Here is a 23,934-nt window from a genome sequence, read left to right as displayed (position 1 = left end):
TGGGGTCTAGACTGTCCCAGAGAGCACTGTGGGGTCTAGACTGTCCTAGAGAGCACTGTGGTATCACTCCTTGACTGGGACATAGGATGAGTCTCTGGCCTCTGATATCTGCACTGTCACTATCATGCAGTACTGAAAGATTGTCACTGAATCGCAGCAAGGTAGTAGCCAGCTGGATTTTGGACTGGATTGAGGAGAGTCTATCCACAAGGTGCTTGCCACTGGAACAGCAAAGCAACCTCACACAGCTCCCATGATGGCCAAGAAAACGATGGGAGGGAGCAAAGTGGCCAGATCCCACAGTCTCCTGAAGAACCCACATATCCTTGCTTGTCTGAGGTTTTAAATGTTACTGATTCCAATATTTTTTTTTAAATCCAGCACTTCTGTGTGCTCCCCTTCACAGCATCAAATGGTAGCAGAGATCCAAGTGTCACTGCAGGGTGAGAGGACAAACAATGTGCCCAATACATGCAGTAATGGCTTCATAAAAGGGTGTTCTGATGCATGATCCAACATGGACAGTCCCTATGCTTATCATATGGAACCCAAGAAGCCAGTCACAGGATACATGTTATACAAGATCTCCAGGGCAATCAGACAAGGGAGACATAAAATGGGGTAGAAATTGGGGTTATCAGGGTCTGGACAAAGAGAAAGAGGAACCAGTGTGCAATGGACATAGGGTTTCAATTGAGAAGACGTTTGAGCTCTGGAGGTGGTAGAGGTGATGACTGCACAGCTCTAAGTATGTGGATGTGCTCTGTGCAGTGAACTGAATGTTTGAGATGGTTGAGACACTAAGTTTGCCCTTTGTACCTTCTGCCTAATCAAAAGCGCAAGTCACAGAAATGTGTTTGGGGCCAGATCCTCCAAGGGTAGTCTGATTGTATGCTAGATTCTGTATTTGAGCACACAGGTTATAGAACCTATTACTGCCCCCTCACTGACCAAAGCCCCAGGTCCTTCCCAAGCCTAAGATATACCAGCTGAATGTACCCACCTCCTATTATTCACTTGGAAACACAGCATCAAAGCTAGGAAGATGGCTTCTGGAGAATTATCCAGGCAAACTCTTGTTTTTCTTAACTTTTCTAGGGGTGCTTAAATCTCAAATGGTCCTGTTGGATGCCCATCTTCCAGAGCCAGCAAACCCCATCAACTCTCAACTAAAAGGGAAACATTCCACCCTCTTACAGAAGCTAAGCCCCTGGATAAGAACAGAAATGGGGGTGTGAGTATGGGCTGCTTGATGGGGTGCTATGACTCTCTGTGGGGGTGGGGGGGAATAGAGGACACCATTGCTAGAAGTGTTTAGAAAAGCAGCTCTTTCTCTGCCTATTCCTGGAAGCAGAGAAGGCTGCCTGGAGACTTCCCATGAGCCACAGCTTGTTCCTCAGCAGATGCCAGCAATAAGGCTTAATAACTAAGAGACTGAGCCATGATACCAGGAGGGTCTGCAGCCTGGGAGGTATCACAGTTACCAGTGAACTGGAAAATATGTGGGTGCATCCACCATGCAATTGAGGACCTGGGTCTCTTAGAGGCCAAGAATTAGCACAAGGGTCACCAGAAAGATAGGAGCAGAGTCCAGTACCTGGATGCCCTGTAGAATCTTCTCCATACTAGACTAATGTGTTTAGTAGAGCTTATTTCCTTTGAGAATCAGTCACTGGGTGGGGGGCTCTCCCCTAAACAATTTCCAGCACAGCTGAGCCCCCCATTCAACCTGGGCCTCTAAAGAGGCTCTGTGATGTTTAGACCATCCCCAGGGTCACCGTAAAACCTTCCCTCCAGGCTCCTTGCTACTGCAGGCAGGAGAGACAGCGGTGACACTGTGTGTGCTTAAAGGCAGCAAATCCCGAATGACATCAGGGCAGTAAGCAGAGGATAGCTCACAAACACCAAGATGTTCCCGAAACATGCGCCACCGTTCTGAAGGTTCAGAGTAACTTGCCAGTAATGGCACCATCATGAGTGACTGTCAGCTAGCAAGAAAGGCTCCCAAACAGACTAAGAAGGAGACACTCAAAAAAGTTAAATCGTTTGTACAAGTGACACAGCCAACCTGGGAACTCCAGATCCCAGGGTCTCTCTATTGCTCCATGCCAGTGCTGGGGGCTTCTGAGGTGCTCACTGGTCTTGTGCAGAGAGAAACATTCCCTCGTGATGGCTTGGGAAGGGAGTGATGATGAGGCTTGTAACTCAGCTCCTGAAAGGACCATACATCACAGTGCCACCTCTGCTCCATTGGTCATCTGGGACAGACATTCATCTTTTCCATCGTGATGTGCCTGGTGGTGATGTCTTCTTTCCTGCAATAGAGAAAGCAGACAGATGAGCCTCTGAAGAGAGCAGACCCCCCATGTTGCTACCATGGAGAGCTGTCCAGATGGGCCAGGCTTCGGGTTGCTAGGGGCTCACCCTGTACCTCGGTGCCTTCAGGACAACTCCCCCAGCTGCTCCCACTAGGAAAAGAAGCTGGATTGGAGGTGTCTGTGAGCTGTGAGTGCCATATGGAAGTGTCATGTGATTGAGTCTGATGCACATAGTCTGCAGGGTTACCAGCCCCTGGCCCCTGCCAGGCTCAGGGATTAGAGACGGCCCAGTGGCAGTTCTGGTGAGCTGGAGGAGACAGTGAGAGGTGTACATGTCTCAGCTGTAACTGTGAAGCAGGACAGTTACTGCAGATTCCAGGAAGCGTGGAGGCAGCAGAGCAGGAACTTGAATGAGAGGAGACTGCCAGACAAGCCTGTGCAAGGGTCCTGTGGGGGGAAAGCCAGTGTGGTGAGAACAGAGAACAGAGGAACTGTGTGGTAGAAGAAGGAAGGGTTGTTGGGAAGCTCCACGCAGGCCTGAACATGATGAGGATTCAGAGAGAAAGGGAGGATGAGAAAGGAAGTTATGGGTCAGAAGACCATCTGAAGATGCTGATATCTTAGGCTCTTGGAGACCCAAAGGGGTTTTCTATGCAGAGAGAACACAGGAGGCAGGAGGCAGTGTACACTGGGTGGGGTTTGGGAAACTCAGGCCAGAGAGTTCAGCTTGCCAAGAGGAGACTTCGGGAGAAGCTGCCAGATCCACTCAAGTATCTGGGCAGTGTGACAGCCCAGAGGGAGATCCCTGAAAAGTGATACCCTACCAGAGCATCCTTGTGTGGTTCCACAGCCAGCCTCACAGCTGATGTCATCGAGGGCAGCTTTGCTGTGATGCTGAGGCTCTGTGGAGCTGTGCAGCAGCAGCAACAGCAACAGCACGGGCCCTCAGCAGACTGCCAACTCAAGCAACATCCTCAGAACCCTGTCCTGCAGTAAAGATCTCATTGTTCAGCGTGTGTGTGGTGTGTGTGTGTGTGTGTGTGTGTGTGTGTGTGTGTGTGTGTGTAGGTGGTTTTAGACTGCTTTGCTTTTCAAAATGTATTTATAGATTTCTTCCTGTGCGCTGCATCACATGTTAGGGGTGGAGGGAGAAAGTGAAACAAAAATAAACTCAGTGCAAATCCTTGACCTTGTAGGATCTCTGGGGCCAGGATTCCCTTCCTATGAAGACTCTGGGGATCTTCAGCTGTGTTCAGGTACTAGAGGCATTCACATCTCTGTGGACTCTGTCCATGGGGTACATCTTCTGTATGTCCAGAGGTCCCTACACTCCTTTCTTCCCCATACATTCTGCACCTCAAACCCCAGCACCTGGTACCTGGGCATCACTGCATTGAGACAGCTTCCAGTCGCGCAGAGCACAGAACACTGTCCCTAGAAGGAGCTGAGTGACATCAAGCTCAAGACAGCATCATCCCTAAGTTATATGGCACACAAGGTTAAAGACTATATTCTCCATTGATCTTGTATTTACCAAGAGATACACTCAACTGTCCCAGGATTAATGAAGACCATAAGATCACCCTCAAAGTCCACATGAGATGTTTACAGGTTCAGTTTGGGGAGAAATTTTGGAGTTCAGAAAGGATGTTAAAATAAGAATACTCACAACCGTTATTTGGGGTGGTGTGTCTGTCTGTCTGTCTGTCTGCATCTATGTGTCTCTGTGTGTGGAAGAGAGAGAGAATGTGTGTGCACACACATGCATGCACACACTCCTAAAAACAAAACATGGAGTAACTTATATGAAACCTCTCTCAGCAGGTTAAACAGAAGATAAACAAAGATAAAGAGAGAGGCAGTGAACTGAAAGGCAGATGTGAGGAAGTCATGCAGAGCTCATGATAGAGATAAGAACTGTGGGAAAAGAAGTCCTTTAGGAGGCATGATCAGTAGAGACTTGAGGCAATGACCTCCGAGCTCCCAGTAACAAGAGAGACCCAGCCATAGACAGAAACACGGCAATGAGTGCAAAGGCCCTCAGGGTACAGTAGGATCAGGTGCCTGAAGAACAGAGAGCAGGATCTGTGGCCCTACTGTGTGACAAAGGGCTGTTGCAAGAAATGTCAATGAGGCAATAAGCTCAGACATGGGCAAGAAGATTCGCTCCAGCTGAGGGCCTAGAAGGACATTAGAACAGTGATAACTGACCATGTGCCTACTAAATGACCGGCTCTTCACCCATTTTCTCACACACTTGCTTACTCTCACCCACGCACCCGCTCATGCTCACCCACCCACTCATCCATTCATTTTGCCACTCATCCGTTCCCTCCCACGCCTCCCAGACATGTGGAAGCAGGAAGGAGAGGGCTTCCTCTATGGTGGCTGTGAATGTCCAGAGGACTCCTGCATTGGGAGGAAGCACTGATCCAGGGACCTCTGAGGCCCCTTTGACCACTGAGGTCTGATGATTCTGGACACCAAGGCATTATGCATGCTTGAATGCAGGACCAGGCTTCAGCTTCATGGCAGAGTCAAAGAAAAAAAAAAAAAAAACAGAAGAAGAAGCAACTGTGTGAGCAGACCATGGCAGAGGCTCAAGCAGGAAGGCAAACACGTAATGGGGAGGAAGAAGCCCTAGGGTACCAGGAAATGAGGCCAAAAATGGGGACAGTAATCTATGTCCTACTTAGTGCCAGACCCTTGTGAAGACAGCTCCTCCACAAGAGAATGTAGCCTGACAGGAGACTGGCTTAGATGTGTGTGTCCTTGACACAATTTGCTCCACCAGACCACAAGGCTACGTATTTCAGTGGGGACACACGAGGAAGCCAAACTTAGGGAAGGCTTCGTCCCCTCCCCCACCCTCCAGCCTCTCTCAAATCAGAAGCCCAGGGGACCTGATCTGCTGATAGGTTCAAAGCAGCCAGGATCTCACATCTAGAATCCCAGCACTGGGAAGGTACCCCAGGCAGGAGGAGAACCATGGGCTCAAGGATAGCTTGGGTTAAATAAATGGTGAATTCCAGCCATTCTGAGCTATATTATGAGAACTTGTCTCAAAAATAAGGAAAGGAAAGGAAAAAGGAAGGAGGAAGGGATGGAGGGAGAGAGAAATGGGGTAGGGAAGTAGGGAGGGAGGAGGGAGGGGGGAAAATAAGGAGGGAGGGGGTGATTTGTAGACTCTGTCCTGCCTTTCTCTTCCACACTGCTATCTCCAGCCCAGCCACTACCACTTCCTGCCAGGGCACAGCTTCCTGGCAGGCTCTTGCTCCAAGGCTGGCCCCTCCCTACTCCGAACAGCAGCCAGAATTCCTAGAAAGAGGATGATGTCATTCCCTTGCTTCAAACCACCTCACCTCTCACTTCTCTGAGATGCAGCCAAGCTTCTCGCACACAGAGCATCCCATGACATCTAGCCCTGCCTGCCTCTCCCAGATGTCTCTTAAAACATGAGCACTTCCATGTCATGCCTGAGCTCCCTGCTGACCACTGTGTCTGAGGCCACCACAGGTGTCCAGAGGGTGGGAATGAGCAAGTTGGGTGGACTGGGGTTTCAGCTGCACTCTGCACTCTGAGACTATTCATTTCCACCAGACCTCCCATCGCTCCCCTGAATGCCAGCTCTAGATTGGTCACTGAATCCTTGGTTCAGCTCGGGTTCTGGGCACAGCTAGGTAGTGGGGATTGATTCTTGCAGCACCTAGGACACTGTCACCTAGGGACAGTGACAGAGACATGAAAGTGGGGAGCCTGGAGTCCAAGGAGGACCGTGCAGGAGCACTGAAGAGAACTCTTCCTGAGGAACCCACCATGTCCAAGACAGCCCAGTGTCCCAGGATGCAGATGAGAAGGTCAGAACATGCCATCCCAGAAGCTTGAACCACAGTCACCTTCATGGAATGGTCTCACCTTGGACAGCTAGCACACCCAGCATCTTATTGGTCCCTAGGATGCACTTCTATCTTATCCCCACTTTTGTCAGGACTACAGCCAGGTCCCACATACAGGAAGTAGTCACCCTAGGAACTTGAAGGGGCCTGGAAGAACTCAAGACTGGTGGCCTTAAGCAAGACAAGGAGACTCACACAACACTATTTAAAACCCAGAGAAACCACTCACAGGGGAGTGTGAACAGGGCAGGTCTTAAACAAGGCCAAGCTAAACCCAGATCAACTTAATGAGATTCCTGTTTGAGGCAGCAGGTTTCAAGATATGTCCTTGGGCAGCAGTCAGCATTTTTCTGCCCAGTGATGGAAATGAAATATAGGATGCATGATTCCCATCCAGCCCCAAATACAAGGCCTCAGAGTTTAAGTCTCTACCTAGTCTGCTCCATCTGGTCACGAATTCCTCCGTTCAAATATCTGTGTGTTTCTAGCATGCACTAAGTGGCAAAGAGGGTGGGTGTGAATCTCAAGTGTTTTAATAGACCAGTTCCTGGTATGGGACCATTCAGAGTCATCTGTAGTTGGGGAAACAAGCCCCAAAGAGCAAGAATAATAGCCAAACTCAGAATCACTTTGGGATTCTCCAGTCCATGCTCTTCCCACCTTACCTCTGGCCCACATTTACCCAGAACTCCTCTGACTCAGATAAAAGCCATGGCATGGTTTGTCCACCTCTGTGTCTAACCTAACATCCCTGTGACTTCAGGGAAAACCTTTTGGGATACCTTTACTTAGTGGACAGCTAATTGTTACCAACCCAAAAGCTAAGGCTGTCTTCAGATAGCATCTGAGACCTACAGCAGAGACTGCCCTGCCTGGCTGTACCCAGCCTGCCCATTATTCCCACCAATATATTTGATGCTTTGATTTGTGGATTTTTTTTTTATTCTGTGACTACAAAAGCTCACGACACTGCTTCCATGGAGAAATGTGTTATCTGGGGCAACCTGAATTTGGCACAGAATAAATGGCCTATTATTTCCCCTTCAGGGTGAGAGCTGGGTTGAATCCATGTAACCAATCATTGGCAGGAAGCTCTTTTGGGGTTCAAGAGGAAACAGAATGAAGTCCATCCCTGCAAGCTGCTCTTGACCCTGTCAGCTAATGTCTGGCTCTGCCCACCACATGTGAATTCACAGAGCTCTCCACCCACTTGTCCAGCAGGCAGCCCTTCAATGCCACTGGCTTCTTCTTCCCCTTCTATCTGCTGAACTTGGAGGTTTGCTGGTCTTTCTCAAAGCCATGTTAGAAATAAGATGATAACAAATGTAAGAGACTAGTGAAAACCAAACAGTGTGTAATATACAATTCTATAGAAAGGGACACCAGAAGAGGAAAAAGGGCAAAAATTACCTGCAAGCTGAATTGGCACACACCGGTAGTTGTTGGTTTGGGGGTTTGTTTTTTTAAGTCCTAGTCTCAAGAAATTCCTGCCCTCTTCTCCCATAGGCAGGACTTGCCCAATTTCCAGATTCTCCATTCTATTGGCTTAGAACACAGCGCTGATCCTGGGCTCAGTCAGTTGGCAGACCCGTAACTTTCCAACCTGAGAGAAGCACCTGCCAATCAGGGGGAGGGACCCGGCAGCTCCTGCTTATCTGTGACTCCGTTGAACTCGAAGTGCACCTCATGCTGAACATGCACTATAACCAACAATTTCTTACAGCCAGAACCCTCTGGCTGGAACATCTGTGAGTGTAGTTGCTTAAGCCCTCCTTGGGTCTATCTTTAGATACGCAGCTTACCACAAGGAAGCTGTCCCATTGGCCAACTCTCACTTTTAGGAGACGAGTCCATGAGGAAAATTATATGAGCTGGGCTGGGCTGGAGAGATGGTTCAGCTGTTAAGAGCACTGGCTGTTCTTCCAGAGGTCCTGAGTTCAATTCCCAGCAATTACAGATGGTGGCTCACAACCATCTGTATTGGGATCTGATACCCTCTTCTGGTGTGTCTGGAGACACCAACAGTGTACTTAAATAAAACAAATAAGTCGGTTTTTTAAAATGAGCTGTGTTAAAGTGGGTGTGAGGCTTGGAAAGACTATTCCATATGCCACTTGGGGATCATTTACAGAGAAAAGCTCCTCTATAGACACCATGATGAGCACAGTTAATGATGGTCTGCCCGCCTGCCCTGTGTTTCTTCTAAATAGAGACAGAGCATCAGAGAGGCAGGATCACGGGCCACTTGCTGCTCTAGGACCCTGGCAGGGCACAAAAGAGAACCACAGTTGGAAGCAGCACAGGCCTAGTCACTGACTCTCACGTGAGGTCACTATTGATGTAGAGCCATCTATGTGATTGGAGGCTTGGCAAGACACACTGCACACACACTACACACACACACACACACACACACACACACACACACGAACACACACACACAAGAGAGGCCAGCTGAGTGCCCCTCTGTGCATGCATACATGTGTGCATGCCTTTGGAGAGATATGTGTAAGGGAATGAACAAGCACCCAAAGGAACAAAAGAAAACAATATTTCAGAAGTTGGTAGAGAAAAACCATCTTGAGCAGAATATTTTTATAACCGTGTGAGATGTGACTCTATGGAGAACAACGCAAAGGGTCTTTTGTTATAACTCTTCCAATTTTCCAAGAAAACACATGTGCTCTTATATCAGAGGCATGACGGTAAAGTGCCCAGGAGTTTTAATCAGCTAAGGGGAACACCACAGGCACAGAGGCAGCAGGCTGAGAAGGCAGGATATTACCCATGGCTCCCCAGAGGAGGAGGGGGCGCACATGGGGAGCACGGGGTCAGATGGGAGGCGGAGCAGCAGCAGAGAGCCTTTATTAGGGTTTCTAATCCGTCAGTTTATGTGAATGGGGAATGCAGGGTAAGCAGTCTGAGATAGACTGGAACTAGACAGCCTGCATGATGAGGGACCTCCCGGCTACGGAGGGGTGGGTTCTTTAGGAAGGAGGATGGAGATTCGGTTTGATTCGAACATGAAAGGTGAGCTCACAGGGAGTCTTCTGCCATCCCCCAAAGGCCACCTCTTCCACAAGGCCCTGACATTATAAAGCATTGAAGATAAAGATGACCTCCGAGTTGATTACCCTCAGGGCCTTGGGGAGGCGATTCCTCAGTTTCCCCATATGCAAATTGAGGGTGATATTCTATTGTTCACAGGGCTGTAGGAAGAAGCTGACTCTCAGAGTCCTCCATGAGTGGCTGAGCCAGAATCTGAGCCAGAACTCCCCAGTACAGGGACTGAAGCTCAATTCCGTGATCAATGCAAACCTGCAGTGACTATTCTTGGGTCATGGAGTCCACACACTGATGTGCAGTGGGAAAGCACTCATGGTATGAATCGGGTGAGCTGCTCTCGAGCTTCCAGGAGATATTTGAAGTGTGAGATACTGAAAAGATAAAGAGAGGGTGCTCCTTTTCTCTGCGTGCTCTAATCTGTGTATCAATAGCATGATTCATGCTTCTGTTTCCACTCTCCTGTTCTCCCAGCTCGGCTTTAATTGATGGGTCTGTCTTGGAGGCGGGGCTCTGAATCTCATTACATTACACTGGGGTTGAGGCAGATCAATTCCCTCTAGAAACGAGGCAATAAATTGTCCATGGACATTATGAGCAAACCTGCAGCCACTAAGGAAATACGTACACAAAGCAGGCTTCCTCCAGCCATGGGTTTATAAGTTCACTCCTATCCCAGGTTGACATTTTCGAACGAGACATAGGCATGAGGTATAGACATCTCTTAGTACAGCCTCCCAGAAACAGACTTCTTTCTACAAAGGTAGATTCATAAATAATAGCAACCAACACGGTATTGTTATAGATTAAACAGCTCGATGCTAGGTCACAGGGGTCAAGAAAGCTTTTTGTTATGTAACCATGAAAGGTGAAGTTGATGAAGACTGCACTGACCTCAGGGAGATCAGACAAACGCAGCTTATAAAGCTGGGTTTTGATTACAGCTATAAATATTACAAGGAAATATATACATAAGGCTAAAAAAAGATACAGGCCAAAAAGCTAATGGTGATTTTGTTTTTATAAATTTCAGTTTTCTTCTCACTGGCTTTTCCCTATTTTTTCCTATGATAAATACACTTCACTTAAATTTGAGTTTTTGTAGCTGGAAGTGTTTGAAAGCTGCAGACGTTAACTGTGGCTTCCGTTCCAGTGCCAGCGGACCTACTTACGGTACCTTGAGCAATGACACTTACAGCTTTCACTGTTCAACTGTCTTGCACCTTATCCTATGGCCCTGAAAGAATCCATTCTTGATCTGTTTCAGGTACTTGTTTTATGCATCTGAGTGACATAGCCTGAAATCTTCCCATTTGCAAATAAAAGCCACAAGCAAAATATTGACATTCAGGAACGGGTCCCACTTCATCATTCCCAGTCGTCCGATTGTCTGTCACCCACCCTGACACTTGTTCTATCCTTGGCAGCCGCATCAAGTCTAGACAAGTGTGTACCTCTCACCTACTCCCAATCTGGCTACCCGGACTCCCTCCAGGTAACAGCCAGGCTGGTGGTTCCAGAAGGTGTAGTCAGAGGCAGTTTCTCCCATCACTAAGCTGGGGCTGTCACTGCATCAAGTTCTTAGCCCCACCCTGCCCCAGCCCCACACCCTGAGGTCTAGTCTCGTCCAGTTTCTTCCACTTGCTCTTTACAATGCTGAATGCTGTGTCACTACCAGAAAAAGACACGTTCTGTGTGCTGACTCACGAGTATTTCCAGACGCTTTTCCCAGTCGCCTCCTATCTGGGAAGTTGAAAAGGGAAATACTCCTGTCAGGAAGGAATGGCCATAGATGTGAAGCCTGAAGCTGCAGCAGCCACTTTGTAACCATCTGACAATACTCCAGGAGACCTGAGCAAGCTGGAGACAGAGAGCCCACAAAATAGAAGGCAGTCAGGTGATGGACAGCATTAGGGAGGTGCCAAAAAAGCCCCTAGAAAGTGTCTGAATCCCCACTCATTCCCTCTCCTCTTCTTCCTGAGTGCTTCTCCCGAGCCACACTAACTCATCTTCCGGGCCCTGGAACCGTATCTACCCTTCACCCGCCCCCCACCCCACCCCCGGGATAACACCAGTAATGTTTATAATTATCCAATGTGACCGCCTGTGAAAGAACACAAACTAAAGTTGCCTAGGAAAAACTGGACTTTCCAAAAGAGATGCTAGGTAATCTCAGGAGAGGACGGACTATCACCTTGAGTAGAGTTAGGCTTTCAATCTATGATTGCGTCTTGTCCCACCGGTCCCTACCACTCTACCCTCTTTCTCTGGGCTGTGGCTCTTTTTCTCTCAGAACACCTACTAGCTCCAGTTAGTTTGGAGCTCTAGGTAGTTGAGCTGGACATATCTGCAAGAGTTCCAATTGGCTTGGTGTTCGGCAGAGTCCTGAATGTCAACCAATCATCTTTGAGAGGGGTGGAGCCATGCCACTCAGCATCCAAGCTCCGCCCACTGTGAAGAACAAAGCAGAGACAAGACTAATCTATGGGCTCCTCTGTCGAGCTATATGATGTACTGGCTTCTGTGAGACACCAAGGAGAACCAGGGCACCTTCCAGGCAATAGCGCTGTAAGGCAAAAGCAACTCCTTCTTCCAACTGTCACAGCTTCGATTCCTCCAGACATAGAGGCTGAAGTCAATATGTGCATGCAGGCTAGCAAAAGAAGAGAGGAGCCAAAAGCTAGGCAGAGAATTTAGTGTCCAGGTGGAGATGGAAGTCGCTCCTATAACATCAAACAAGGAACCTCTGAGAAGTCCACAGAAAACTACTGGGGTGTTCTGCTTCCTGCACAGGCAGGTGCCTGAGGCCACAGGAGAGCTGTGCTGGCCAGTGGAGGTTGCAGTAGTGGGTGTGGCATGGCCCCAAAGCCTCTGTTCCACAGACCGGAGAAAGCAAGGCCAGGGCTGGAATTAGCCAGACAAGGATTTAGCCAAACACAGGCATTTCCAGGGCGCACACACACACACACACACACACACACGCGCGCGCGCGCGCGCGCGCGCGCACGGATATGCTGCTGGCTGGTAGCCCCACATTATTCCACAAAATTCTCTAATTCTGTGATCCATATTAAGCTCATCCCCCAGTTCTAGATGGAGAAGCAAGGCTCAGACTCACTAAGTAATGTTCTCAGAGTCATCCAAATGGGAGTGGGCAGATCAGCACTGGAATCCCGATCTGCCTTTTCTCTTTAGCCCAGGTGTCCCCAAGAGCATCAGCCTTATCCCCACCCCAGGGACCTTAAGGGAAGGAGAAATTGGAATGAGATGTCCTGAGAATTGCTGGCAGACAGTCTCCTCACACAGCCCTGCTCTGCCTGGCTGGGGTTGCAAACACTAGACAACCATCCATTTAAGCCCCAATACATCTGTGAGCCTGAACCGTACCATGAAGGAAGGAAAACCTAATGGAAAAAGCAAAACAAAACAAACAACAAAAGACAAAGAAAACAAAACAAAACAAAACAAAAAGGAAGAAAGAGAAAGAAAACCAACCACAAAAATAAAAATTTTAAATGACCCATCCACAAAGAACAACCTTAAGCTGCTGAAGCCAGAGTGTTGGCAACCTCCTTCCAGGCTCCTCTGAGACCTGCAGCTCTTCATTCTGAGGCTGGAAAGCCCACACCCAGCAAGGTATTTAATTATCGAGCATCCTAGCATTTCAGCTGCGCTCACCACGAGTCCTGCTTTGCACAGGTCACTGGGAGTCACTGGGCCTCTACCAACTCCCATAAATCATTGCAGCCTGGCAGAAGCCCAGGCACAGGGCAGCAGCAACAAAATCATACAGAGTTGGAAGAGAAGCTGCTGGCCATTCATCAGAGAGCTACGGCTAGAGGGACACAAAATGATGACTAAGAACAAATGGTTTGTGTCCCTGAGGGAGAGGCTTGGAAGGAAAGGGCAGCATCGGAGAGAGAAACCACATTGCTAGTCTTGTTGTCAGGGAAAGCCCCCACTGGAGACCCTGGAATTCAAGCACAAGTGAAAAAGGAGATAACCTCTCATAGTCACCACAGCACCCAATTATTATACAGCCCGGGAAGGCATGGCTCATTAAGGGACCAGCAGACTCTGGACTTCAGTAAGGTTGGGTGGGGTCCTGGGGCATTGAGCAATTGGTTCAGTGTCACAGGAGGAGAGAATCAGGCTTCTGGAATATAGACGGGGTAATTCTACTCCTGAGTCACAATGCTGACCAACTCACATGACCCAGGACCACACTCTGTATGGGGGCAGGGGCCAATGAGACGTGGAACTCAGGCTGTGCTAGATTCTGACTGGACTTGTGATGTTTGACTTGGGGTGTTTGACGGTGGGAGCGGGGAGCCAGAGGGGGAGGAGGGAGCAGCACACACCCCAGCTGGCTTGTGAAAATGAATACTTACTGCCTGCGCATCCCAAGGGTACCCTAAAGAAGCTACTAGACAGCTTCTGTGGCTTCGATTTAATTTATCCTCCTTTACAATGGTCTTTTGTGGTTAGCTTACAGGGGCCTCTATGCTTAGCAGCATGCTTTGAGGGGTTTCTGAAAGCATCAACCATATCTTTGCAGGCCAGATGGGCAGAGTGTCCAGAAGGACTCAGACATTCTATCTGATGAAGCTCCCACCTTCCTCCCATGCAGCCAAGGCTTAGGATCTCTGGGCCAGACACATCCCCTGCCTGGGGTGGGAAAGAGACCCCCAGGGGCCACATGCTTACTCAAGGCTCACGCCAGGCTTGGGGCTTCTCAGGCAGCATTTTCCAGTGTTCCTCAAAAGCCATTGGTGAGGTCTGGGGTCTGGGAGGAGAGAAAGGACAGCAGAGCTGAGGGATCTCTCAGGGATCGGATCCCCATCTGATCCAAAAGGCAGTATCTCTCTTGACCCCACTCAGAAAGTCTCCCTATAGGAACCAAGCAGTCAGAGGTGGTGGTAGCCAAGTCTCCTCCCCAGATGTCCGACTTATGGCCATAGGGAGGGATGGGAACAAAGAGGAAGTGCAAACATGGAAGATGACAGGGCAGCTAGCCCACCTCAGATCCCAGTGCGGCTGCAAGAGAGACAAGCCAGTGTGGACAAGGCTCTCAGAGCCCAGAGTATTAGCAGCCAAAGAGGATGTCCAGACTAGTGGGGACTAACACCAATGCCGGCAAGAAGGACCCTCTCGTTACCTCTGTCCCAAGAATTAATGCTCAGAAAATCTGTCAGGAAGGAAGCAAAGATTAACTCCATGCTCCCTTTACAAAGATCCATAGAGATGCTCCATAAGTTAGTCACATGACTGTCCCTCCCTGCTGGGAGGTCAGCTGTCATGGCTAGCTCAGTACCTCACAGTTGGCAGGCACTGACATTGAAGATAAACGGGGAAATAAGGAAGTGCCCAAAGTGACCACTCATCACACATCCCAGAGCTGGGTGAGGATACAGGATGAGGATATGGGTGTCATTCACAGGCTCTCTTTACACACACAGCTTTCTCGTGCGGGTCTCTGAAAGACCCTCGGTAGGAGGCAGGCAGACCTGCAGCTCACTTCTGCCTCTCTCCAGGCTGTCCTAAATTTTAATTAGCAATAATCATCATAAACATTTCAGAGTACTTGAGCATTTTACAAACCACTTTGCACACATTATCTCCCTAGGAACCCATGGCGTTCGGTGCGTGGGGAATCTGTGAGCGAGCTGTTTTCTGGATGGTAGCCAGGACATTGCCTGTTGCAGTGGGGACTGGGCCCTGTATTCTCTGTAGCCTTTAAGTATTAGAACTTTTACACAGGCTGCTTATTTTTGATTAGTCACAGCAAAGCAGCAATACACGGAAATGTAATAATTACTGGCTCTCGATGAAAATCTGATGTCCATGAAAGGTATGTATCTCGCTTGAGGGTCACAGCAAGGGAGGGTAGAAGGACTCAACTGTGGGTCTTCCTGACTTCAAGAGGGCATAGGACAGTGACAATAACGATAATACAGGACACCAGCTGATGCCACCTGAGCCAAGCACAGAGCCTGGCGCTTGGCATGTTCTATTCATTTTTTTCACCGCTAACAAGGAAAGGAGGGCATGGTGCCAGCCAAAGTGGATGGAGAAGTTTGTGGAGCCACCCTTGGGCAGGAGGCTGAAGGAAGGAGAAGTGTAGCTGGGTGGGGCTCAACCTGGAGATGGGAACACAATCTGAACAGGCATGTGAAGAAACATATTCTGAACAGTGTGATTCTGAGCTGGGGGCCTTGGAGGCTGAGGGGAAGAAAAGGGGGGAGGGTCTGTTCTAGGACTCTGCCTCACCACACTCCAGTCAGGTCTCATCCATTGGCGCTATGGTTACTTGTAAGGCAAAGTTGTGAGCTTCTAACAAACTACAGGAGCCTGGAGACCAGGGTTGGGACCCCCAAGAGGGCAACTGCTGGGCCAACTACATGCCATGGAGCCCTGGAGTTCTGTCTTGGAGATGACACCCCACTACCACACTGCCCAGCTGCCTGCCTCAGCCCTTATGGTTAGAGAAGCAGTGAATAAAAAGAGCCGAGAATGCCCTTGTCAGTGCTGTGGAACCCAGAGGCTAGCAATGATGGGAATCTGAGTCTCTGCTCCACGCCAGTAAGAGCCACCACAATGGGAATGGAAGAGAGAGAAGGGGACAGTCTTCTATATAATATATTTTTAACCACACCTTTGTGGTGGCCTATAATTCCAGCTATTTGGTAGGAGTGGAACATAAGACAGGAAGATTATGAGTTTGAGGCAAGCTTCAGTAATTAAGACCTGCCTAAAAGAAAAAAAATTGCTGGGGATGTAGCTCAGTTGGTTAGGTGCTTGAATGTATGTGTGAAGCATGCCTGGAAAGGCAGCCAGAGAGTATGGGATAGGATGGGGTGGAGTGGATCTAGGAAGAGTTTCCCAGTGTTCCCAGCAAGAGCTTCCAGCTGGGGAGAAGAAGGAAACAGGGAACAGGGGCAGAAGGCAGAGCATCCAAGTAGAGGCTTCTAAAAGCATGGTCAGGTTGAGCAAATCACAGAGGCGTGATGGTCTCTAAGCTCCCATTTTTTTACGAGGTGTCCTTTGGGTAGAGGAGATGGGGAACCTTGTAGCTTGTCTAGGAAGTGGTGAGCATTCAGCTTGTGACCTGAGAATTGGAAATACAGACACAATCCAAGGTTGTAGGGAGATGGCCATGGTGGAGAAGGTTGCAGGGCTGGTCACAAGCGCCTGTGTTCTCTTGTTTGAGGAAGGTGCTCACTAGCTCAGACTAGCCTTGACCTTCTTACGTAGGAGGAAAGTTTTGAACTTCCGTTCCTCCAAAACCTATGCCCTGAGTTCTAGGATCACAGGCATGTGCTACCATACCCAGCTTGTTATTGATGTGTGACCTTATCTTGTCATCATCAAAGTGGGTTTCTATCACAACCTGCTACCTTACAAGTGTTTAAGGCCACGGGCCTGCAGTCAGAGATGAGCAGAGTGATCCGTGGCTTTAGAGCCATGTCTGGCAGGGGAGACACTGGGTAAAGACAGGACTATGACTTGGCCCTGAGAAGCAGGGATGAGCTGGAGTCATGGAGGGAAGGAAGTTGATAATGAAGTCCTAGGAATCAGGAAAGAGGGAGAGGGGCCAGGTGTAGGGGGAGGACAGACCTTAGCACAAGGACAGACCTAGAGACCCCACAGAGAAGGTGTGACTGTGCAACAAGGAGTCAGGGGACATCTGCCCCTGAGAAACCAGGCCACAGAGAAGGTTGAGCCATGCAGGAGTCAAAAGTGGTGACTGTGAGTCTCCAAGGTATGTTCCCTTTATGTGTCTTTCTGGAAGGCTTACTTTGGTTAATCTGGCAACTTAAATATTCATAACTGCCAAACATGAACTCAGATGTCCATCAACTGAGCCAGAATCTACCCATGAATATTAGTAGTATACTGGTGGCCCCTCGCATCTATAATCCCAGCCCTGGGAAGGCAGGGGCAGGAGTGTTGCCATGACTTCAAGGCTATCCTGGAGTGCAAAGTGAAACTCTGTCTTAAAAAGAACAAAATAAACATGAAAGTTGAAATGAAATCATGACCTCCATTGATCTAGGACCAGACAGCCAGCAAAGTGTCTGTGCCCTCAGGCTGGGACATCATCGTTACGATCCAAAGAAAAGGCTACATGAATTGACTGAACCCAGTTTCTAAGCACGAGAGATATCTGCCCTCCCCCATCTCCCTCAAACTCCCAGCACCAGGAGCAGACCCCTGGCTTTGTGAGCTGAGTGTCCTCCCTCCGTTCACATTCCTTCCTCCGCTCCCGCCTGCCTCATGCATTTCCTACTCCCTCATTGCAGTTCATGTTCTACATTTCCTCGTTCAGGAATTGTTCTGAGGTCCCTCCTCAGCCAGCCAGCTCAGTGCAGAGGAAAAGAGTGGCCAGCAATAGATATCTGTCTGCCTGTCTGTCTGTCTGTCTGTCTGTCCATCAGATATGTGGAGTGCTTTAAGCAACAAGCAGACCAGGATTGGCAGGAGAGACAGGCCAGCCTCACTTCCACTGCTGTCTGGGCTTGAGAACCAGAGCTCTGGTATCAGGGAGTCAGAAGCAAGCTGCACAACAGACGGCCATAGTTCAAGGCCAGCCTCGGGAACCCTACTCCCCAAAGCCAGACTCTTCCAGGCTTGCAGTCCCCCATCCATAGCTGCCTATTGCCTGTTCTATGCAACCTTCCAGGCTTCCTGCCTCAGCCCCTGAACTAGTAATTCCAATCTCCCAAGCCCTCAGTTCAGCATGGGTGGGGCCACGCTGGTTCAACTGCACAGCCCAACTCCTCCCCAGCCCAGGAGTCCCTCCTGGCAGTCTCTATACAGTATTGCCACTGACTTCAGCTCTGTGCTCCTTGGCGGGCTCATGAGACCAACCCCACTCCTCTCCTAGACCCAGTTCGAAGTACTTCGAGGGGCCCCCAAACACGCAGCTGAAATTAACACATGGAACTCACGATATTAAGAGACATAATGTTTATAGCCATCTATAAATGGCAAGTGTTCATGAGATGCATGATGATTGAATTCAGTGGAGCTCATTAAGTCAGAAATAAAACTCGGTCACAAAAGGCCCTGGGACAGTGTTCGTGTTTCTTCCACTAAACGTGTATCACGGGAGGATCCTAAACCAATGAAGCAAGGGCACTCAACACTTAGGAGCAAAGGTGAAACCAGTGAACCAAGTTCTCTGTGGGCACACATACGCATCTCTATGCGTACATACACTCATGCATATGACAGCTACCAGCCTGACAGCTATGACAGGCAGCTGCAGCTAGGCTCTGGGTCTCCAGAGAGCACGTGGGGGAGATGACAAATCACCTTTGTTGCTCACACAGTGTTTTATGGAGGCAGGAGCAGGTCCTTGTAGGGGCACAGATGGGGACTGAAAGATGGAGGCTTCCCTGGGAATGTACAGGAAGAGCTGTGGGGACAAATGTTCCTACAGGCTGCATCCTTAGGCTGTCAGCCTTACAGGGGATAGCTATGATCAGTGATTCTGAAGTGCAGACATGACACCCCCAGAAGCCCATCTAAGTCAACGTGGCAGATGTTTTGAAAGCTGCTTTCCCTTTTTCGGCCATGCGAGTATGAGGTGCCCCTTTGAGACACTTGAGGAAAAAGCAAACACTAACTGTGCCTTCCCAGGGCTGTGTGTGAACAGAGCTGGGATTGTAAAGCTTCAGGAGGCTCGGTGCTTGACATCCTACCTTTCCCCCAGTGTTGTCTTCCCAAAAGCTGTTATCCACAGCTCCTTCCTCACACCCAGAGACAGTACTCGGGCCACACAGCTCCCAGCGCTCAGGGCACATGAGACAGCGCTGTATCATTGTTGGATTAATACAATTGGATGTCTTTCCAATTCCTAATAGTTTTTTTTTTAATACAACTCAAACCATTGTAAATTGTCCAATTAGTTACATCTGTGTCTCAATGACCAAGAAGCCACAAAGGGGGTTATTACTGTCAGGCAAAACAAAGACCTTGCAATGGTGGGCAGCGGATTGGGGGCTTGAGGCTGTGCTGAAGGCATTGACACAGTCTGACCCAAACTAGAAAGCATTTGGTGTGAGGGAAGTGCCTGATAGGGAGAAGTCAACAAAGCAAGCATCGAGCAGGACTTCTGACAGAGGATGTGGAGAGTAGAAATGAAGAAGAGGTGGGCTCTCACGAAGCCTTAGGCATACAAATGTTTTCTGAACCTTGAAGGACTACAGCCCACCCTCCACCAGAAACCACACTGATGGTTAAATACTTGGTTTCTAGAAACAAGAACACTTTCCCATTAACTCTATTTGTAAATCTTGACAAAACGAGATTTTCAACATGTCGATACTTTTATAAATATAAAAATTGAGGCTTTCCAAATAAGTCTTACTTCAATATAGTGCTGTGTCAGAGAACAAACTTTGAGCTACTCTCTTAGGGTTTCTATTGCTGTGAAGAGACGCCATGACCATAGCAATTCTTTTAATTTTGTTTTTCATAGCAACTCCAATAAAGGAAACCATTTCATTGGGGCTAGCTTACAGTTCAAAGGTTTAGTCCATTATTATCATGGCAGGAAACACACAGGTAGACACTGTGCTGGAAAAGGAGCTGAGAGTTCCACATCTGGATCAGCAGGCAGTAGGAAGAGAGTGACATTGGGCCTGGCTTGAGCTTCTGAAATTTCAAAGCCCACCCCAAGTGACACACTTCCTCCAAAAAGATAGTACCTACTCTAACAAGGCCACATGTTCTAATCTTTTCAAGTAATGCTACCCACTGTGAGTCTATGGGGGCCATTTTCATTCAGACTACCACAGCTACTTACATCATAGTTTATCCAAAGCCATTCATTAAGACTTCCAACATACAAGCCAGGCAGTGGTCGCTGGCACCTTTAATCCCAGCACTTGGGAGGCAGAGACAGGTAGATTTCTGAGTTTGAGGCCAGCCTGGTCTATAGAGTGAGTTCCAGGACAGCCAGATCTATATAGAAATCCCTGTCTCAAAAAAATAAAAAGACTTCCAACATACAAAAAGTTGGGAACTCTAGAATCATCACCTTGTTCAACACAGAAGAAAACCTTCACCTACACAAAGGCGATAGATGCTGTTGCATCCTCTGACTTATTGACCAGCACTCATTTTTTTTTCAAGCTAGGATGCGTACCATCACCAAGTTAGAAGTTAGGTAAACACTTCTTTATCCCAAACTCAACAATCCATTTAGGCATAAGCACACTGTTCTGAGGCAAGTGTACTAACACTTCATTGCTTGACTCTGCAGCCCAATGTGGCATGTGTGCTTTTGAGAAACAACAACCCAGACTCCTCAGCTGTCTCCTAGCCTGGCGATGACAGAAGCTTGAACTGGAAGCAAAAGAGATGAAAAGTGAGATTTATTGCGGGCTCCTTGTTCAAGCGGCAAGGAAAGTGAGCAGTTCAGCTCACAAAATGAACATCAAAGCTATGTGCAGCAGGGACTCCCGTGGGCCCAGCCCAAAGAATGCCTGTAGAGTTCTCCATCTGCCTGGGCTCCTGAAGACACAGGAATCAAAGGGACTCATGGGCATCCCATGCAATGACTCTCCTGTATTATCCTCTTGTGAAGAAGGAGATGAAGAAGTAGTGAAGATGTCCTATCTCAAAGGGCAGTTGAGACAATGCTCCGTTCCACAGGAGCCACCCCACAATGAGCAGGCTGCCCTGGGCTCACCCAGGCTGGAAGACTGGAAGGTTATGATGGCTTTTCCATGATTTTTTTATAGTCTCCTAAGTGTTTATAGCCTCTAAATGTCTTGCATGTGTCTACAGGACTCAGGAAAAAATGGATTCTGGAGAGATGATGCTCTGTGTGCTATGGCGCAGAACTGAGAATTGGGGACCAGCCACCTCTCTTGGACACAGATTTCCCTCTCTCCCTAGAGTGTAAGAGTGTACAGGACTTTGACTACCAGAGGCAGTGCTGATTATCACCATGACTAGGTGATACTTCAACTTCCCTGCAGAAATTGGACTCCTCTTGGCTCCAGGCTCACCCTTGGATCATTCCAGTCACTAGTACCAATTCAGTTCATCCCCTAATACATCTTAGCCCATTTTTCCAGTTGCCCCCTCTTATAAAGCTTTTAGAAAAGCCAACACAAGCTTTGAAAATCTCAAATCACCAGGCATTTTTATGCACTTTAAACCATACACATCTAAGCCGACCCTCCCCGGGGTCCTCGTGTGGGCAGTAGCTTTGATCTGTGCATAGTAGACACTCCTGAAGTGTAGCCCATCTGGAAGAGTCTATACAGAACTATCCCTGGGCTTGCTCCACATCCTGGTGCTCCCTATAAGGTCATGCAAGCATGTTCACAATTTGCTGTGTGGCTGTGTGCTAAAGTGTTAATCTCTGTGGATCCCTTGCTTAAATTCACTTCTGTGATCATGCTGCCTAAATGGGACAAGAAGAAAGGCTTGCAGCAAAGCCTCTTACATTAGAGACCAAACCTCTCTGGCCGCCTAGCAGAGCTCATAGTGAGAGCGGGAGTCTGGCCCTATTCCAGTGAGACAGATGAGGGGCGGCTTGATGTGTGGCTGGTCAGGGCTGGTTCAAGCCCCACTGAAAAGAAGCCCCAGGGAACAGAGCCAGAGCTAGGGTGGTCACTGAGTGGGTCTCACTCTGGGTGGGTCACACCTAGCTGGGAGCCCAGGTCACATGTCTGGCATTTGCCTGAATTCTGCACAACTTGTGTCCTGAACAAAGAGAAGAATTGGGTAATAGCCCCTACCACTGGTGATCAGAGCAGAAGGCACTATGCAAGTTGCCCTTAGAAAGTGCAGATGAGGTGGGGGGTGGGGTGCAGATATTGCTTTCAGGAAAGATCTGAGGCTGGGCATGTGGTCACATCAAAAATTTAGTGCCAGGATCTTCCCAGTCCATCCCCTGCCACTCCCATCATCACCCCACAGCCCACCCCTGTGTCCTGACCTCATGAGACCACCATCTCAAAGCTGGTGCTGGCACAGCCCTGGATGCTGAGGCAGTCAGCTAGGATGGATGAAACACCTTCTTTGGGACAGAAAAGAATCTTAAATACTAGGATCTTCAGGATACACCTGCAGTGGGGAGAGACTGGGGGGAGGGCAGGGGTCAGAAGAGAGGAGAGAAAGATGAGAATGGAGAGAGAGGCAGGCAGCCTTGGGAATGGCAGCCTGAGCTAAGAAACCTAAACAAGGGAAGGTTTGCTACAGCTCACAGCTTCGGAGCTTTCGCTCCAAGGTCAGTTGGCACTATACTCTGCCAAAGTAAGGTAGGATCTAATGGCAGTGGGGGTTTATGGAAGAGGAAGATAGCCAGGAAGGAGATATGGGAAAGGCCAGGCACAATATATAACCACAAGGATCCATTTCTCTCCCAATACCAGGTAGAATAAGGCTGGAAAGATGGCTGAATCAGTAAAGTGCTTGCCATGCAAACACAAGAAGCTGAGTTTAGTCCTGCAGAACTCATCTCAAAAAGCAGGGGGCAGTCATAGACTCCTGTAGTCCCGGTGCTGGGGATGTGGAGACAGGATAAGCCCTGAGCTTTCTGGCCAAGGACTCAAGCTAAATTGGGGGGTTCCAGGCTCACCAGGAGATTCTGTGTCCAAAATTAAGGTGGAAAGTGTCTAAGGAAGACACCCAGCTTTGACATCTGGTCTTTACACACATGTGCAGACACGTGTACCTGCACAGACTTATGTAGACCCAAAAGAAGATAGAATGGCTTTATGATCAAGATACTAGATCCCTAATCAGGCTAAGGTTTCATTCTCCCAGGTCCTAGGTTTCTGCAGTAAGACAGTCAGTCTGATTCACCCCCAGGTCTCAGATAACTGTTTTAGTTTTTTCAACTTAATTTGAATCCATCCCGTTTCAGTTCTGCTTAATATTACACAAGACCAATTCTTCTTATTCGCTGCAAAAACCTGTCAAAGCCCTTTCATAACATGTTGTCAGCTTTCTTCTCTCTCATCGCTGAAGACAAATGATGCTTCGCTTCCGTCTTTGCTTCACCCCATCTTCCAAGTTTGCTACGGAGACAGATGGCCCTCCATCTCCTTCCCAATGCCTCTGCTCATCTGCCTCCTTGATTTATGGGAGAAACCAAGCAAATCAGGTGCCACCCCAGACTGCCAACCCTGCTAGGTAGCAATGCCTCTCATGTCCCCTGTGTACCAAACCTCTTTTCCACACTGGATCTAGAATGGATCCCCTATACCACATGAGGTTGGCTTGCCACTCAAAGCTTCCCCTCAGCTGCCTGGCAACCATGGGCTTAAAACTGCTGCTTTCCACTGAGCCTCTGTGTCTGACTGGCCCTGAAGGTCCATCCGTTTCATCTCAGAATGGAGGCTGTGAAAACCTATGCTCTGCCATTATTGGGACTTATCATTCATCTTCCCCCTGCCTCCCTGTGGAACAGTGTCTTCTACAGAATGTATACCTAAAGGAGTGGCCAGACAGGTGTCAGAAGCCCCTCCAGCCTGCCACAGATTGTCTCTGCCAGTGATTCTGGCCTGGACTAGTGCACTTGTTGGTGCTCCAACTGGTAAAATATATATATATATATATATATATATATATATATATATATATATATATATATTCTGTGGGTGTGAAACTGATTCTGTGGGTGTCATTTA

General features: G+C 48.6%; 1 protein-coding gene across 1 annotated transcript in view; it reads right to left on the bottom strand.

Moving 5' to 3' along the window:
- Nucleotides 1-2,130: 2,130 nt before the first annotated feature.
- The window catches only part of C5H4orf50 (chromosome 5 C4orf50 homolog), a 71,852-nt gene continuing 50,048 nt past the window's right edge, over nt 2,131-23,934 (bottom strand). Inside the window, exon 13 of the mRNA XM_029477846.1 lies at nt 2,131-2,315. Coding sequence (XP_029333706.1) covers nt 2,229-2,315 — 87 coding nt within the window. The 3' untranslated portion in view covers nt 2,131-2,228. The remainder of the gene's footprint in view (nt 2,316-23,934) is intronic.

Source organism: Mus caroli, chromosome 5 (genome assembly GCF_900094665.2).
Source record: "Mus caroli chromosome 5, CAROLI_EIJ_v1.1, whole genome shotgun sequence".
In the NCBI taxonomy this organism is placed as follows: Eukaryota; Metazoa; Chordata; class Mammalia; order Rodentia; family Muridae; genus Mus; species Mus caroli.
The sequence above is the reverse complement of the archived record's forward strand: the minus strand, read 5'-3'. Positions and strand labels throughout refer to the sequence as shown.